This window comes from Papio anubis, chromosome 1, assembly GCF_008728515.1.
Source record: "Papio anubis isolate 15944 chromosome 1, Panubis1.0, whole genome shotgun sequence".
In the NCBI taxonomy this organism is placed as follows: Eukaryota; Metazoa; Chordata; class Mammalia; order Primates; family Cercopithecidae; genus Papio; species Papio anubis.
Genome location: NC_044976.1, coordinates 157,142,641 through 157,159,809, shown reverse-complemented (window position 1 = coordinate 157,159,809; position 17,169 = coordinate 157,142,641). Strand labels below are relative to the sequence as shown.

General features: G+C 40.8%; 1 protein-coding gene across 11 annotated transcripts in view; it reads left to right on the top strand.

Annotated features, from left to right (window-relative positions):
* The window catches only part of MDM4 (MDM4 regulator of p53), a 49,033-nt gene extending 37,709 nt beyond the window's left edge, over nucleotides 1-11,324 (top strand). For 5 of the 11 annotated variants that reach the window (XM_021928084.2, XM_021928076.2, XM_021928087.2 and 2 more), the window contains exons 8-12: nucleotides 1,439-1,588; nucleotides 2,302-2,462; nucleotides 4,053-4,202; nucleotides 6,319-6,399; nucleotides 8,649-11,324. In XM_021928084.2, coding sequence (XP_021783776.1) covers nucleotides 1,439-1,588; nucleotides 2,302-2,462; nucleotides 4,053-4,202; nucleotides 6,319-6,399; nucleotides 8,649-9,218 — 1,112 coding nt within the window. In that variant the 3' untranslated portion in view covers nucleotides 9,219-11,324. Of the gene's footprint in view, nucleotides 1-1,438; nucleotides 1,589-2,301; nucleotides 2,463-4,052; nucleotides 4,203-6,318; nucleotides 6,400-8,648 lie in introns of those variants that run through there. The other 6 variants (XR_638725.4, XR_002517830.2, XM_003893242.5 and 3 more) reach the window with 6 other exon arrangements.
* Nucleotides 11,325-17,169: the final 5,845 nt, after the last annotated feature.

The following is a 17,169-nucleotide window of genomic DNA, read 5'->3' as shown; positions in this document are numbered from 1 at the left end:
TATTTTATACTCAAAAGGCAATTTTAAGATGTATAAGAACATGGCTGGGCACTGTTAGAAAATCAAGGCTGGGCATGGTAGCTCGTCCTGTAATCCCAGCACTTTGGGAGGCCGAGGCAGGAGGATTACTTGAGCTGAAGAGTTTGAGACCAGCTTGGGTAACATAATGAGACCTCGTCTCTACAAAAAATTAGCCCAGTGAAAAATTAGCTGGGCACGATGGTGTGCACCAGTGGTCCCAGCCACTCAGGAGGCTGAGATGGAAGGATCACTTGAGCCCAAGAGGTGGAGATTGCAGTGAACGGAGGTTGCAGTGAATCAATATCATGTCGCAGCACTCCAGCCTGGGCAACAAAGTGGCACCCTGTCTCAAAAAAAAGTTGGGGGCAAGGGCAGGTATAAGAACAGCCAATTCAAGGGGGGATATGTAGTTTGTGATGAAAATTTGAGAATAAATAATAGTATTTTTCAGGAAGACCTATCGGTAGAAGGGACAGAATTTTTTTTTTTTTTTTTTTTTTTAGAGACGGGGGCTCGGTCTTCCATGCTGGAGTGCAGTGGCCGGATCTCAGCTCACTGCAAGCTCCGCCTCCCAGGTTTACGCCATTCTCCTGCCTCAGCCTCCCGAGTAGCTGGGACTACAGGCGCCCGCCACCTCGCCCGGCTAGTTTTTTTGTATTTTTTTTTAGTAGAGATGGGGTTTCACCGTGTTAACCAGGATGGTCTCGATCTCCTGACCTCGTGATCCGCCCGTCTCGGCCTCCCAAAGTGCTGGGATTACAGGCTTGAGCCACCACGCCCAGCCTGGACAGAATTTTTATTTGTGGAAAGAATGACCTATTTTCATTTCCTTCATAAGTTGTAGAGCTCGAGTAGGGAAGAATAACTTTAATATGGACCATTTCAAGAATTTGGTTTCTGATATTTTCTTTTTTTTTTTTTTTTTTTTTTTTGAGACGGAGTCTCGCTCTGTCGCCCAGGCTGGAGTGCAGTGGCCGGATCTCAGCTCACTGCAAGCTCCACCTCCCGGGTTCACGCCATTCTCCTGCTTCAGCCTCCCGAGTAGCTGGGACTACAGGCGCCTGCCACCTCGCCCGGCTAGTTTTTTGTATTTTTTAGTAGAGACGGGGTTTCACTGTGTTAGCCAGGATGGTCTCGATCTCCTGACCTCGTGATCCACCCGTCTCGGCCTCCCAAAGTGCTGGGATTACAGGCTTGAGCCACCGCGCCCGGCCGGTTTCTGATATTTTCAGTAATGAATAAGTAGAAACATAATTGAAGTTTCCCTGGCCACAGATAAGCCTTTTAGTCAGCAATATTGACATAATTTATAAGTAAATAGGGTAACCTTATGTTCTGGCAAGGACCCACGTATTGCAGAAATTCTTTCACCATATGTACTTCAGCACACATTAATGCCCATGGTTGCTTTGGGCAGGCCTGATGTATTGGGAAGACGTAGAAGAGAATGAGAAAGTAAGAAAGGAGCAGCAGAGCACAACAAAAGACTGGAGTCTGGGAAAGAAAAGAATATCATGTGATAACAACAGACTTATTAGCAGCCCTCAGTGTCATTCAGATGTACAATGTGAGATCTTTTACTTGAAATAATGTGGGGTCTTAGTATTTGTGGTACGTCTAGATACTTAGCTCTAAGAGCCCATTGATCCAGCAAGGGCGTATGTACGTGTTTGGACAACCTAGAGTTTAGTATTTTATAGTGGTTGTTACCCACTAAAACATACGGATTATTGAGAAATGACCCAGAATATGTGGTATCAGTGAGATGGCCTGGACAGTCTTGTGATCGCCTATTATGGTTTGTATTGCCTTGCTTTGATCTTAAGGGTTAGACCACTATGTTACCATCATTTGCATTGCTATTAATCAAACTATTATCAGGCACTATGTACTAGAGCAAGTAATTCTATAGTTTATACATGGTAGGAGTGTTTAAAATGCCAGTAAATGACCATTTAGAAATTCTTTTAGAACAAGGTCATTGTTCAGATGCTTTTGGAGTCTTTTTTTTTCCTGTCTTCTCATAGAAGACAATGCTTTTAGAGTTTAGACTTGATAAACGATGATCTACTTGTAGTGTCATTACTTGCTAATGAAGCCTAAACAAGGGAGGAGATTTGAGCTCTGCCACTAAGACAGATACTTGATTTCTGGTTCTTTCTTTCTTAGAACAGGAATTTCTTTTTACCTGTTTGATAAAGAAGTTTTAAGTATTTTAAAGATAGTCTTGGTTATTACGTATTGTGCATAGTTATCATCCTTTTCATTTGACTTCTACAGATGGAGACTTAATTGAAAATTTAACCCAAGATGAGACATCTAGGCTGGACCTTGGATTTGAGGAGTGGGATGTAGCTGGCCTGCCTTGGTGGTTTTTAGGAAACTTGAGAAGCAACTATACACCTAGAAGTAATGGCTCAACTGATTTACAAACAAATCAGGTAAATTTCACATTTGAAGGGGAGTGTTTTTTTTTTTTTCTTTTGAAAGGGTAACATTCTTGGTTACTCTTGACCACACATTATATTCTCTAAGAATTCTTATTTACTCCTATAGCGTTAAATACCATCTGTATGCATGTGATACCCAAATCTGTATCTCTAGTCCTTACCTCTTCCCTAAATGCCCAACTTCAGTTTCCAGATGCCTGTTTAACTAACAGCTGTACTTAGAGGATTTGACATTGAACCATTTCAAAATGGAGCTTTTGGCTGTGCGTAGTGGCTCATGCCTGTAATCTCTGGGAGTCTCAGCCTATAACACTGGGAGGCCGAGACAGGAGGATTGCTTGAGCCCAGAAGTTTGAGACCAGCCTGGGCAACATAGATGCCATCTTTACAAAAAATAAAAAATTAGCCAGGCGTGGTGGCATGTGCCTGTTTTACTATAGTAATAACTGATTCAGCCCCCTCCTTCCTCACTTCCTGTCATTCTTCTTGTTCACTACATGTGTTTTGGATATACCAGGCTCCTTTCTGACCCTGTAGCCCAAAATTCCTTTCTTCCTCAGGCACCTTAAGTTTGTTCTTTACTCTTTCTGGAACTCTCTTCCCCCATATTATTTCTTTGCCTTCTCATGAGTTAGGACTCAACTCAAATGTAATTTCTTCAAAGAGGTCATTCCTGGCCCCTGAGGCTATTACGTTACACAGTTCCAGTAGGTTCCAGTCACTTTTTGTTTTGGAGCTGTGTAGTTATAGGTGGTGGCCCTGCAAAACCATCCCCTAGTTAAAATAGCCTCCTCTCTAGCCACTCTTCTCTTTTATCCTGTTTTATTCTCCATAGCACTTCTCACTTTGTAAAAATATTGCTATATTTTATATGTGTGTTGTCTGTTTACCACTGAAGTGTAAGGCCAGAGCTTTTGTATTGTTCACCACTTTTTCCATTACCTAGTACCTAGAACAGTATGTGGCACATAATAGGTATTCAGTGAGTATTTGTTTAATAAATGAATGAGTATATAACAGTGGCAAAATAATAAATTGTCTCTCATGAATGTTGTAGAAAAGCATGTCATGAAATACTCATAGATGAATGCAGAAAGAAAGTTCTATATGGAGTTCAGAAAGTGTCAGGACAAAAGGTTTGGGTGACCATCAGTATTTCTCATATTTCTTTAATAAGCATCCTTGACATTTTAAGGGAAAGAATATTTCAGAACTAATGGAATGTTTTCTAGCTTCTTAGAGTGTCACCTGTAGAAGGGAATTTAGGGAACAGATTCTGTTTACTTGAGCAACTACAAGTCCTTACCTTTTAAACTCTTCAGTACTGTTTCTCAGGTGTTATACCTGATTGAGTGTTAAAAGAGGAAAGTCCATGCCTGGCACTATTATATCCATCCATTAATTTATCCATAGTAGGTGTCAAGTAGATATGTGTTGAATGAATACATGTCCACTGAATAAAGGCAAGATGTTCTTTGGCGATGTAGTGTGACGACATTGAGTTTTGGGTTCATTTGTGTTGTTTCAACATGTCTGATAAACCTCTGAATACAGAAACTCATGTTTGTTTTTTTCTATTAGGATGTGGGTACTGCCATTGTTTCAGATACTACAGATGACTTGTGGTTTTTGAATGAGTCAGTATCAGAGCAGTTAGGTGTTGGAATAAAAGTTGAAGCTGCTGATACTGAACAAACAAGTGAAGAAGTAGGGAAAGTAAGCGACAAAAAGGTATGTTGTGGAAAAATTCCATGTTGATTCTGTTTGTGTGCTCATAGTATAATCTGTTCAGATCTCTTTGTATCTCTTTGTATAACAGATTGCTTACATAATCCCCTTTTTAACTTTAATTAATTTTTCAATGCAATTTTAAGATTCACATTAAGTGTTAAGTTAACCAGGGCTGCCTTAAAAAGCCCCTACTTAGTCAAAAGCAGTAAGCTATTTTTTTCCCCTGCTTATAGCAACTAGCTATCTTTTTTCTCCCTTTGCTAACAAGGTAAGGTGCTAATCAAGCTTGTCCAACCCACAGCCTGTGAACCACATGCGGCCCAGAACAGCTTTGAATCAACACAAATTCATAAACTTTTTAAAAACATTCTGAGTTTTCTTGTGATTTTTTTTTTCCTTTTAGCCCATCAGTTATCATTAGTGTTAGTGTATTTTATGTGTGACCCAAGACAATTCTTCCAGTGTGACCCAGGGAAGCCAAAAGATTGGACATCTCTGTTCTAAATGAACAGCAGTCTGTAGGAGAAAACTTATTTCTTGGAAATCTTGATAGCTTCCATAGCCATTTTATACCTAAATGGAAAGATAAGATTATTTCTTTGTAGCTATTTTAGAGTTAAAATAGTAGAAAAGAGGGGAGATTGAACTCTGAGTACATATGGTATGTACTCATGAAGTACTCATACATATAGTGTGTACTCATGTACAGATGAAGAGTCATATAGGCAACTTGCTCAACACTCAGAAGAAATTGGGGAGGAGATCCAGTGGCCAGGATGTAGAAGAGTGCTGGTAAACATCCATTGAATAAATACAGCAAAGAAAACCAAACCTAAATTGGGTCATCTTTTTTATTTATTTAAGGGATTTTCATAGGAATTTTGAGTTCCTGAAGGATACCCTAGTATATTCGTTGTAGTCAAATGGTGCTTGGGTTCTCTTAGACTAGTTATATGGGTAGCATTAGAAGGAATGCAGGTGGCTTGAATTAAGACAAAAGTGACATTTGGAAACTTTATTTATTTTTGAGATGGGATCTCACTGTTTTGCCCAACCTGGTCTTAAACTTCTTAGCTCAAGTGGTTCTTCCACTTCAGCCTCCCAAGTAGTTGGGGTCACAGGCATGTGCAACCATACCTGGCCTGGGAAACTTTTATAGAGAGAGATGGGACTTAAAATACTTGACCATTTTTGAGAAGGTTGCTGTACAGAGGTTCATAATGGTTTCATAATTGGTTTTATTCCTTTTATTGGACCACAAAACTAGGGCTTTAAATTTTTAAATTCTAAATTTTAAAATTTAGAACACTCCTCACTTTTGAAATGGACTTTTTTTTGTTTGTTTCTGTTTATATGGGCATGTTTTTATAGGACAGCCAGAGTATCACATAACTGGTTTTACTTTTGAATGTGAAAAGTAAAATTTTAAAATATTTTGTTTCATTTTTCCTGTCTGCTTAGATAAAAATTTTCATGTTTAACAATTTGGAGCTTTTCTACTCTGAAGTTATTTATTTATTTATTTGTTTTTAAATTGTTTTAGAGACAAGCTCTTACTCTGTCACCCAGGCTGGAGTGCAGTGGTGAGATCATAGCTTACTGCAAGCTGGAACTCTTGGGTTCAAGCAGTTCTCTTGTCTCAGCCCCGAAGTAGCTGGGACTACAGGTGTGCACCACCACACCTGGCTAATTTTTTAAATTTTTTGTAGAGATAGGGTCTTGCTTTCTTGCCTAGGCCAGTTTCAAACTCCTGGGCTCAAGCGATCCTCCTGCCTTGGCCTCCCAAAGTGCTGAAATTATAGGAACCTGGCTGTAAAATAGCCACCATGCCCAGCTATTTTCTCTAAAGTCATAAATATGGGCATCTTCTCTCTTCTGAATGCAAAATTTATTTGGTAACCCTTCTGGGTGCTTTTCTCTCGTTTGTGCTACTACTGAAATGCCAACTAGATGTACAGAATAATGTGTTTGGTCTTGCATTTAAGCTGTCTCCTTAAGTGCTAGAGATAGGAGCAGAATGTGAGTTTTAAATTGAAGCAGTTGTCTTTTTTGCTTTTAGGTAATTAGCTTCATCTGAAACAAGTAAACATTACTAATGAGATTTTTGCCTTCACAGGTGATTGAAATGGGAAAAAATGATGACCCTGAGGACTCTAAGTCCTTAAGTGATGATACTGATGTAGAAGTTACCTCTGAGGTATGAATCTCTAGCTAAAGCTATTTTGCACCAGCCCCATCTTCAGATGATGTAATCCCAGCAGTTCATTTGTGTTGAAGAGTGCTGCTTTTCCCCCCATTTCTGTCTCCCTTGCATAGTTGCTAAGTGATGTTGATTTCTTTATGTCTTTTAAGAGGTTTTTATTAGAACTTAAGAAGAGAAAGGGATAAGTTGATCTTAACCTCTCCCTACCTTGAAAAGGATGATATAAATGCCTCTGTGTGCCTTTCTCCCTGCCATCAAATCTCTTTGGAGACACAAAGTTATTCAAAATAGTCCTGCCCTGCTTTCCCTGACTCAACACCTCTCTGCAATCCAAAGACAGACCCATAGGCTATCTAAAATTATTTGTTGAGTATAAAAATAATATTGTCATTGTTTTCTTAAAAAGAAGCAAATGGAAAACAGCTTCATTTCCACACAGATTAGTATTAATGGAGGACTATTAAAGAAGATTTGATATTCCGCTCTTAGGTTAATAGGGATGGATTTGTCACTAGTTGACAACTGAAGTCTAGACCCAAATGTATACCTTGCTTTTTTCTTGCTATTTCCCCATGTTTCTTTTAGTCTTGCCACAGGTAACACACTATGGGAAAAAGGTTGGTGGAGGAAGGGTAAGAAGGGGATTTTACATTTTGCTGCTTGAAAAGAGAAACATTTTTAGATTGTTTCTGGTGTTGATCCTTCCCCTAATCCCACCACACCACTGTTGACCATTATGGTAGTTCATTGCCCATTATCTGTGTGTAGCTTAGTAATAAAGTGAAATATATTGGTCCAGGAAGTGTTCTTGACCATAATACAAATAACAGAGATAAAAGTTTCCATCTGTTTTTTTGAGATGGAGTTTCACTCTTGTTGCCAAGGTTGGAGTGCAATGGCACAATCTCGGCTCACTGCAACCTCCGCCTCCCAGGTGCAAGTAATTCTCCTGCCTCAGCCTCCCGAGTAGCTGAGATTACAGGAATGTGCTACCACGCCCGGCTAATTTTGTATTTTTAGTAGAGATGAGGATCTCCATGTTGGTCAGGCTGGTCTCGAACTTCCGACCTCAGGTAATCCGCCTGCCTTGGCCTCCCAAAGTGCTGGGGTTACAGGCATGAGCCACCACTCCTGGCCATGTTTCCATCTTAATCAGACTTCTGTGACTACTTGGGCACAGAAAACCTATTAAGCAAATAGACTGTATTTCATCAAATCAAAGATGCCATTGAATTTAATAAGCCCTATTTTATGTCCTACTAAGAAAAAGTGGTGTAATTTAAACTGTGGCACACCATCAATCACGAATTCCAAATCTTTACGAAGTTCCTTGGATTATTTGTATAGCATTTTAAATGAGATTGGAAGATCTTAGACTGGCAAGAGTGTTTTGAGGCCGTCTGGAGTCAGTTTAACACATGGTTGTGCCCTGGCCTCTCAGTCTGGACAATTGAGTTATGACTTCTAGACTTAAAGTGCTTGGCCTTTGACCTGAAAGTAACCAAGTTCAGCTTATGTGAAATCATTGATCCTGTCAAAGCCAGGCAGTTAACCACATTAAATATTCTTACTTGTTCTTACATTAAATATTCTTACTTGTTTTGTAGCTATTTTTGAATTAAGCAAAGCATTTAAAATTGATTGAGATCTAGTATCTCCTAATTTGAATATGGAAAAGTAGGGAAAAATTACTTGGCATTCAAGGACAAGAACATTTATTTTTCAGAGGGCATGATTTAGGCATGCAATTATACCTATAATCCTGGGTACAATGAGAGTGCATGAGTAAATTTAGTAGTTTTCACATCTCATCTGTTTTAGCTGTCTTTTTTGCCAAATTTTATAATATTTGCTATTAGTGTAGAAAACAATGACAGTCTTCGTTCTTCAGCCTCTTGCCCGATAAAGGAGTAAGTTGTGCAAAAAAAAGTAACTCCAAAGAAGCCCATAAGGTACAGCAGACAATGTAAATTTCACTGAGATGAGGTAGAAAGCCAGAATAATTTAACTTTCTTAAAGATAGCTATATCAGATTTTGGCTCGAATATAGCAGTTGTGGCACTATTGGTGTAAAACTTCCAAAGACTTTCCTTCATGTGGCTATAGAATTTGTTCAAATCCTAGGCTAGATCACTGGTGTGAAATAGCTTAGTGAGAGGATGTGAATGAATTTGGCCTCCTTTCCTTTTTCTCAGCATCATATTAACCCCCTGAGTATTAATTGGCTTCGCTTGTCTTTGTAGGACGAGTGGCAGTGTACTGAATGCAAGAAATTTAACTCTCCAAGCAAGAGGTACTGTTTTCGTTGTTGGGCCTTGAGGAAGGATTGGTATTCAGATTGTTCAAAGTTAACCCATTCTCTCTCCACATCTGATATCACTGCCATACCTGAAAAGGAAAATGAAGGAAATGATGTCCCTGATTGTCGAAGAACCATTTCGGCTCCTGTCGTTAGGCCTAAAGATGTGTATATAAAGAAAGAAAACTCCAAACTTTTTGATCCTTGCAACTCGGTGGAATTCTTGGATTTGGCTCACAGTTCTGAAAGCCAAGAGACCATCTCAAGCACGGGAGAACAGTTAGATAACCTTTCTGAACAGAGAACAGATACAGAAAACATGGAGGATTGCCAGAACCTCTTGAAGCCGTGTAGCTTATGTGAGAAAAGACCACGAGACGGGAACATTATTCATGGGAGGACAGGCCATCTTGTCACTTGTTTTCACTGTGCCAGAAGACTAAAGAAGGCTGGGGCTTCATGCCCTATTTGCAAGAAAGAGATTCAGCTGGTTATTAAGGTTTTTATAGCATAATGGTAGTAGAACATAAAAATGCGTTTCTTCAATTCACTTACACATTGTTTGAAAATCAGTCCTTTATTTAATTTTATTTCTTACCTGTCAGAATGTTCTTAGGCATCAAAATCCGAGGTAGCTGTAGGAAAAATACTGGAGCTAACAATGAAGAACAGAAGTAATCTGATTAGTCAAATTATGAAGTGCCGTGGATTACTTTATGCAGCAGTCAGGTACATAGGTAGGTGAACCCAAAAGAAAAACTCTTGAAAAACAAGAGATTTCTTCCATGCACATTTACAGTGTTGAGGTATAATTAACATGATAAGGTGTTTACTTGTAACGAGTTGTAGAAATCTGAGTAACCACCCCAAAAAAGCAATAGAATGTTTCTGTCACCCCAAAATACTCCCTTCTGCCCCTTTTCAGACAGTCCTTCAGCTATTTCAAGGCTCTCACCCTAGATTAGTTTTTTTTTGCACTTTTTTTTTCGAGGATATAGGGGAGGTGTGGGGTGACAGGGTCTGTCTTGTTCTGTCTCCCAGGCTGAAGTGCAGTGCAGTGGTATGATCATGGCTCACTGCAGCCTTGGTCTCCTGGGAATAAGTGGTCTTCCCACTTCAGCCTCCTGAATAGCTGAGACTGTAGACTAGCATAACCACACTGGCTAATTTTTTGTGGAGATGAAGTCCCACTGTGTTGCCCAGGCTGGTCTCGAACTCCTGGGCTCAAACAATCCTTCCGCCTCAGCCTTCCAAAGTGCTGAGATTATAGTCATGAGCCACCTAGTCTGGCCCTTTTGCAAGACTTTAATCCGACATCTAAATTTTTGAAATTTAAGTACTTACAAAGGATATACTATCCAACATACTGCATATTATATATGTGCTTTAAAGATTTTTTTTTTTTTTTTTTTTGTTTGAGAGACAGGGTCTCACTTTGTCATCCAAGCTGGAGTGCAGTGGTGCAAACATGGCTCACCTCCTGGGCTCAAGTGATCTCCAGCTTCAGCTTCCCTCACAGGCATTTACTGTCTCACCCAGTTAATTAAAAAAATTTGTAGACAGCGTCTCATTATGTTGCCCAGGCTGGTCTCGAACTCCTGGGTTTAAGTGATTCCCCTGCCTCAGCCTCCCAAAGTATTGGGCTTATAGCCATAAGCCACTATGCTTGGCTTAAAGACATTTTTATGAAAGCCCTGGGGCAGATTTAGCTGATTATAGAAAAAGTCCTGTCATATAAACTGGCAAAGCCTGTTCTCAGTTTAATTAGCCAAATCAGACTTAACTTCAGTCAGAACATGTCTTGGTTTTCATTCAGATAAATGCACAAACATACTTCTCCAGCGCAGCCTTCAGAAGGATCAGTTCCTTTTTTTTTTTTTTTTTTTTTTTCTTTTCTAGACAGGATCTTGCTCTGTCGCCTAGGCTGGAGTGCACTGGCACAATCACAGTTCACTGCAGCCTCGACCTCCCAGATCCAAGCAGTCCTCCCACCTAAGCCTCCCAAGTAGCTGGGACTATAGGCGCGTGCCACCATGCCCAGCTGATTTTTGTATTTTTTGTACAGATAGCATTTTGCCATGTTGCCCAGGCTGGTCCCAAACTCCTAGCCTCAAGCAACTGTCCTGCCTCAGCCTCTCCAAGTGCTAGGAGTATAGTCCTGAGCTACTGCCCCCTACCCTCTTTGCCTCTTAGGAGTCATTTAGATTTTTTTTTATCCTTTTGTTTAGTGCCTCCAGAGCTGCTTGCACCATCTTTAAGTTGGTTTCCATAGAGCTATGCATGTATCCTTACCCCATGGGAAAATGTTGGTGTATGCATGTGTCATTTTGGAGACCAAGGCCCTAGAACTGTCAAACTTAAGGATCGTAAAAATCACGAGAGTTGCTTGTTAAAAATGCCCAAACCCCCCGAGACTGATCCCTGAGATCTGGACCAGGAATTTGCATTTGAACAAGTGTTTCTGGAATCTCTATGCAAGTTTTATACAGAACATGCTTTTGGAATTCTTGCCTTAGACAAGAGTGTCCAATCTTTTGGCTTCCCTGGTCCACATTGGAAGAAGAAGAATTGTCTTGGACCACACATAAAATACACTAACACTAGCAATAGCTGATGAGCTTAAAAAAAAAATTGTGGGCCGGGTATAGTGGCTCATGTCTGTAATCCTAGCACTTTGGGAGGCTGAGGCGAGTGAATCACCTGAAGTCGGGAGTTCGAGACCAGCCTGACCAACACAGAGAAACCCCATCTCTACTAAAAATACAAAAAATTAGCCGGGCATGGTGGCACATGCCTGTAGTCCCAGCTACTCAGGAGGCTGAGGCAGGAGAATTGCTTGAACCTGGGAGGTGGAGGTTGTGGTGAGCTGAGGTTGCGCCATTGCACCCCAGCCTGGGCAACAGTAGCGAAACTCTGTCTCAGAAAAAAAAAAAAATCTCATAATGTTGTTGTTGTTTTTGTTTGTTTGTTTTAGAGACAGCGTCTCACTCTGTTGCCCAGGCTAGAGTGCAATGGCACGATCTCTGCTCACCGCAACCTCTGCCTCCTGGGTTCAAGTGATTCTTCTGCCTCAGCCTCCCAAGTAGCTGGGACTACAGGCACATACCACCATGCCCAGCTAATTTTTGTATTTTTAGCAGAGATGGGATTTCACTATGTTGGCCAGGCTGGTCTCAAACTCCTGACCTCATGACCCACACCCCTCGGCCTCCCGAAGTGCTGGGATTATAGGCGTGAGCCACCGCACCCAGCCAAGTTATAATTTTTAATAAAACTTAAGAAGAATTAAGCATTTTACTTATGTTTATAGATATTTGATCTTAATTTGGCACATCATTGCCCACGAAAGTATCCTCTTATGCTACTCAGCTTTACTCCTGTTCCTGCTTGCTCACCAGGGTTTTTCACTGCTTCTGTTAGCACTAAGTACTTAGGCGATCCTAAGCTATGTTCTTGAGCCGAATTTCATCTTCACTTGTAGGAAACTTTATTTCTTTTCTTTTTTTTTTTTAAATTTGAGATGGAGTTTTGCTCTTGTCGCCCAGGCTGGAGTGCAATGGAGTGCTTGGCTCACTGCAACCTCCGCCTCCCAGTTTCAGATGATTCTCCTGCCTCAGCCTCCCAAGTAGCTGGGATTACAGGTGTGCACCACCATGTCTGGCTAATTTCGTATTTTTAGTACAGATGGTGCCACCATGTTGGTCAGGCTGGTCTCGAACTCCTGACCTCAGGTCATCCACCCACCTTGGCCTTGCAAAGTGCTGGGATTACAGGCGTGAGCCACAGTGCCCAGCTTAAACTGTTTTCGTGATCTGTTTTTGATTTTGTTCTTTTTTCCTTGCCACTGCGGTACAGATTTTTTTTACTCACTGCCACTAAACTAAAGCAAGGCATAGTTTATATGTGAAGTGTTCAGAGTTTACTGCTATAAGGAAACTTCCTAATACTGACATTCACCTTTTAGCTGTAGTTATTGGGACCATGTGCTCTGGTTTTCTGGAGACTGCCAGTTTGCTCCCTTCTGCATCCCACCTGGTTTGTTTCTGTCTGTCCCCTTTCACTTTCAAATGTCTTCATTTGGATGTTAAATTATATGGTCACCTAGTTATAGGTAAGCCATGCTTGAGTTGAAATCTTGATGGTGAGGAAAGATCTGTGTCATTGGAGCTCATTGTTTCTGCTGCAATGTGCCATAGACTATGAATAATGAAATCATACCACATTACCATCAGAATTCTTGTTTTAGTTGTCATTTAAATTAATAGTTATGATTGTTATCTTGGGCAAAAAGTTCAGAGATGACAAATCATTAGAACAACGATGAATTTCAGTATTACGGCTAAAAAGTTCCTCTGTCTCAATATTAACTCACTCTCCTTGCAGTGTACTTAACAGTAATTGGTATGCTTTTTTTTAATGCTTAAATCAGACTTTATAAAAATCTTAAACCAGGCCTTTAATATGGTATGCCATTTCGCCAGTCTACCAATGGAATAGTATGGGCTTCTAATCTTAGGCTTGTACAATGGATTGAAGTTGAGCCATGCCAGCCTCTGCACTGCCACTAATTTGTATAATACAAGATTGAGTCACTGCCAAGCATTTGAAATATGCAGTTGTGTTTTAATTATAATTTATGTATAGTTAGATGTATGTAATGCATTGTGTGATATTATTTGGTTTGTAAGAATTTATTTTTAAGGGTCACGGCCATTTGTAATATTTTTGTGTGTGTAAATTCAATGCAATGTTGGCTCCCTTGAAAAGTCACTGATATATTGGTGCATGTTCTTCTGTTCCATAATACAAAGCTATGTAATATTACCTCTTGACTCACTTTTGAAAGGAAGACAATTGTTAATGAGATATTTGAATTTTTTCCCCTCAGAATTATGTGAATTTCTGATATATGGCTTTAGATACTGTGAATCTGTTTTCCATTTAGTCAGTTATCTGCTTAAATTGTTCAGAATTACATCCTAAGGAGCCGTTTGTTCTGATGGTTCTCCCACTCATGAGTGTGCATGTGTGCAAGCACGTTTCGATCCTGATGCTTCCTTTGCTAAAAATGGCCGTAGATTAGGAACTAGCTATGTTTTTAGAATCTGCACTTCAAAGATAAAGGAACCAGTAAGCTCTCTCATGTACCGAACCTGAAATGTATAGTGTTTACAAATGTCTGGAATTTTGCACTGCCATAGGGAATGTTAAGGTTACTTGGCTGGAATTTATCAGACTGTGAGTAAACAAGTTGAAGTTTAGCAGATGAGGGGGAATATTGAGGCCCCTAAGGCTAAACAGAATAATCAATGTCTGAGATAGCGGCTGATGTGGCTCCCCAGGCCTAATTTGGGAACAGTTTTTCCTGATTGCTTTGAGAAGTACTTTGTGTTGAAGAAATTTTCATTTTGCTTGCCATTGCTATATTCTCCCTTTATAGGAGCCACCGGGCTTCTTTGCTTTTGTGGGAAATGTCCCATTAGCATTTCAGATCTTTTGATATGCACTAATGCTGTTATTGGTAATGCTGTTATTGGTGAATATAGCATAGTTAAATAAACTGTTACAGTAAATCTACACTTGGATTTACTGCACCTCTACCAATAGGCTTTTGAATGACTGAAAGTGTTACAGAAAAAGAGGCATGTCTGCAGAAAGAGGTAGCTAATATTTTTTGGTATTTTATCTGAAATCCAACATGCTGCTTCCCTACAGGTTGTTTTCCTTCTTACGATCCTCATTGAATCCCCTCTGGGAGCACAGGACAGTTAGTAGAACTCTCCATTTCTTTTCTTTTCTTTTTTTTTTTTTTTAAAGATGGTGTCTCTCTCTGTCGCCCAGGCTGGAGCGCAGTGGCGCGATCTCGGCTCACTGCAACCTCTGCCTCCCGGGTTCATGCCATTCTCCTGCCTCAGCCTCCCTAGTAGCTGGGACTACAGGTGCCCGCCACCACGCCCAGCTAAGTTTTGTATTTTTAGTGGAAACAGGGTTTCACCGGATTAGCCAGGATGGTCTTGATCTCCTGACTGTGATCCGCCCGCCTCAGCCTCCCAAAGTGCTGGGATTACAGGCGTGAGCCACCACGCCTGGCCGGAACTCTCCATTTCTTAAGGTGAAGAGGGTCAAGGATACCTAAAAAGGGTCAAATAATGCTAGAAGAGCAATTTTTCTTTCAGAGCAGTTACTGTAATTTGGCAAATGCTTTATCGAAGATTGATATTAGGTTAGGGGCAGTGACTCAATGCCTGTAATCCCAGCACTTTAGGAGGCCAAGGTGGGTGGATTGCCTGAGCTCAAGAGTTCGAGACCAGTCTGACCAGTATGGTGAAACCCTGTCTCTACTAAAAATACAAAAATTAGCCGGTTGTGGTGGTGTGTACATGTAGTCCCAGCTACTCAGGAGGTTGAGACAGGAGAATCACTTGAATCCGAGAATCACTTGAATCACAATCTCTGGCTTGCAGTGAGCCAAGACCGCACCACTGCGCTCCTGCCTGGGCGACAGAGCGAGACTCAGTCTCAAAAAAAAAAGAAAAAAGAAAATTGACATTTATCATTATAACAGCTATCTGAAGGCATTTTTTTTTTAACAGTCAAGTACTGATATCAACAGACAAATATTTCTGATCAGATAGTCCCTGTCAACAGAGTAGCAAATGTGGTTTCATAAAGTGGGAAGAAAACAGCATGTTAAAATAACTTTTTGGGAGACTGATTTGAGTAATAATAAAACTGTGGTCTCCCTTAGAAAAAACCCTTTCTTCCACCTTTACTGTGTCATTTATATCCCCTTAGTTCAAAGTTGTTATCTTATTTCTGGATATTGCTTTTATACCAAAGACCCTTATCAGTCCTTGTAACTACAGTATCTTTAGATAAGATTCCTCTTCCCAGGGAAAGAGGGAATGTTTCTGTTGCAGAGTTAGGCAGTAGATGGGAAGCTGTGATGGCAGAGCTACTATCTAATAAAGTGACAACTCGTAGTTGAGGCTTCCTTTTTGTGTGTGACGGGGGATTGGGAAGTTAGCTCCCCTGTTGTCTCAGCACTAAGAAATTGAGGTCAGGCCAGGCGCAATGGCTCACTTCTGTTATCCCAGCACTTGGGCGGCCAAAATGGGCAGATTGCTTGAGCTCAGGAGCTCAAGACCAGCCTGGGCAACATGGCGAAACCCTGTTTCTACCAAAAATAGAAAAAATGGCATGGTGGGTGCACGCTTGTTGTCCCAGCTACTCAGGAAGCTGAGGTGGGAGGATCGCATGAGCCTCGGAGGTGGAGGTTGCAGTGAGCTGAGATGGCACCACTGCAATCCAAGGTGGGTGACAGAGACCCTGTCTCAAAGAAATTGAGGCCAGACTTCCTTCTAACATGATTATTTTTTTCTCTGTAGTTTGCCTCATTTTTTCACTTCCTTTTCAATGAGAATCGAAGTGTTTCTTCGGGGGTTTTTTCTTCCCTCTTTAAAAATCAACAGGAAATATTTCAAAGGATGGATGAAATGCTTGACTTCCTCAGCACTTGGCAAGGTAGACCTCATAGCAACCTCTGAATATGACTTTCTTTAGTCTCTAGCTGTGCACTATTAAGTGCCTCTTGGGGTGGAGGTAGAGTAAGTATTGAGTGCCAGTCTTGACCTCCATATGCCTCAGTTTTTCGTATCTATAAAAAGCAGTACACATACCTACCCTTCTACCTCATAGTTTGTTGTGGGGATTCAATATGGGAGAGCAACTTTGAAGCCTATTAGTATCCTTGAAGAGATCTAAGAAGTATTATGCTCTTGGTGTACCAAGCTCTGGGTATATATTCAGAATACCTCATGTTCTGGAAGCTGAGCACAAGCTCTCCTTTATTGCCTGCCTGGCAGAGCCTGTTTGCTTACTGCAAGCCCTTTTACCCATGTTTCTAGTTTAGGTATTCTTTCTTTGATATGAGGCTCTTGACTAGAAAAGAGTTCTTTCTCTAGGTGTTCTGAGAGAAGTTTGTAAATTTGGATAGTACATTCTATCCTGATAAAACCATCTTGCTGTGGTCTTGATGTACAAAACTTTTTTCTTTTCTTTTTTTTTTTTTTTTTGAGACAGTCTCAGTCTGTCGCCCAGGCTGGAATGCAGTGGCGTGATCTTGGCTCACTGTAAGCCTCTTGGGTTCAAGCGATTCTCCTGCCTCAGCCTCTCAAGTAGCTGGGACTACAGGCGTGCACCATCACACCTGGCTAATTTTTGTATATTTAGTAGAGAAAGGGTTTCACCATGTTGGCGAGGCTGGTCTCGAACTCCTGACCTCAGGCGATCTGTCTGTCTTGGCCTCCCAAAGTACTGGGATTACAGGCGTGAGCCACCATGCCTGGCCCAAAATGTCTCTTTCTACGTACACTTGAGTAGGTGGCATAAAATGCACTGCCCATATATAGAAAACATGCAGTTTTCCAAATGTTTCCGATCAGAGAGTCACAATCAAGAGCAGC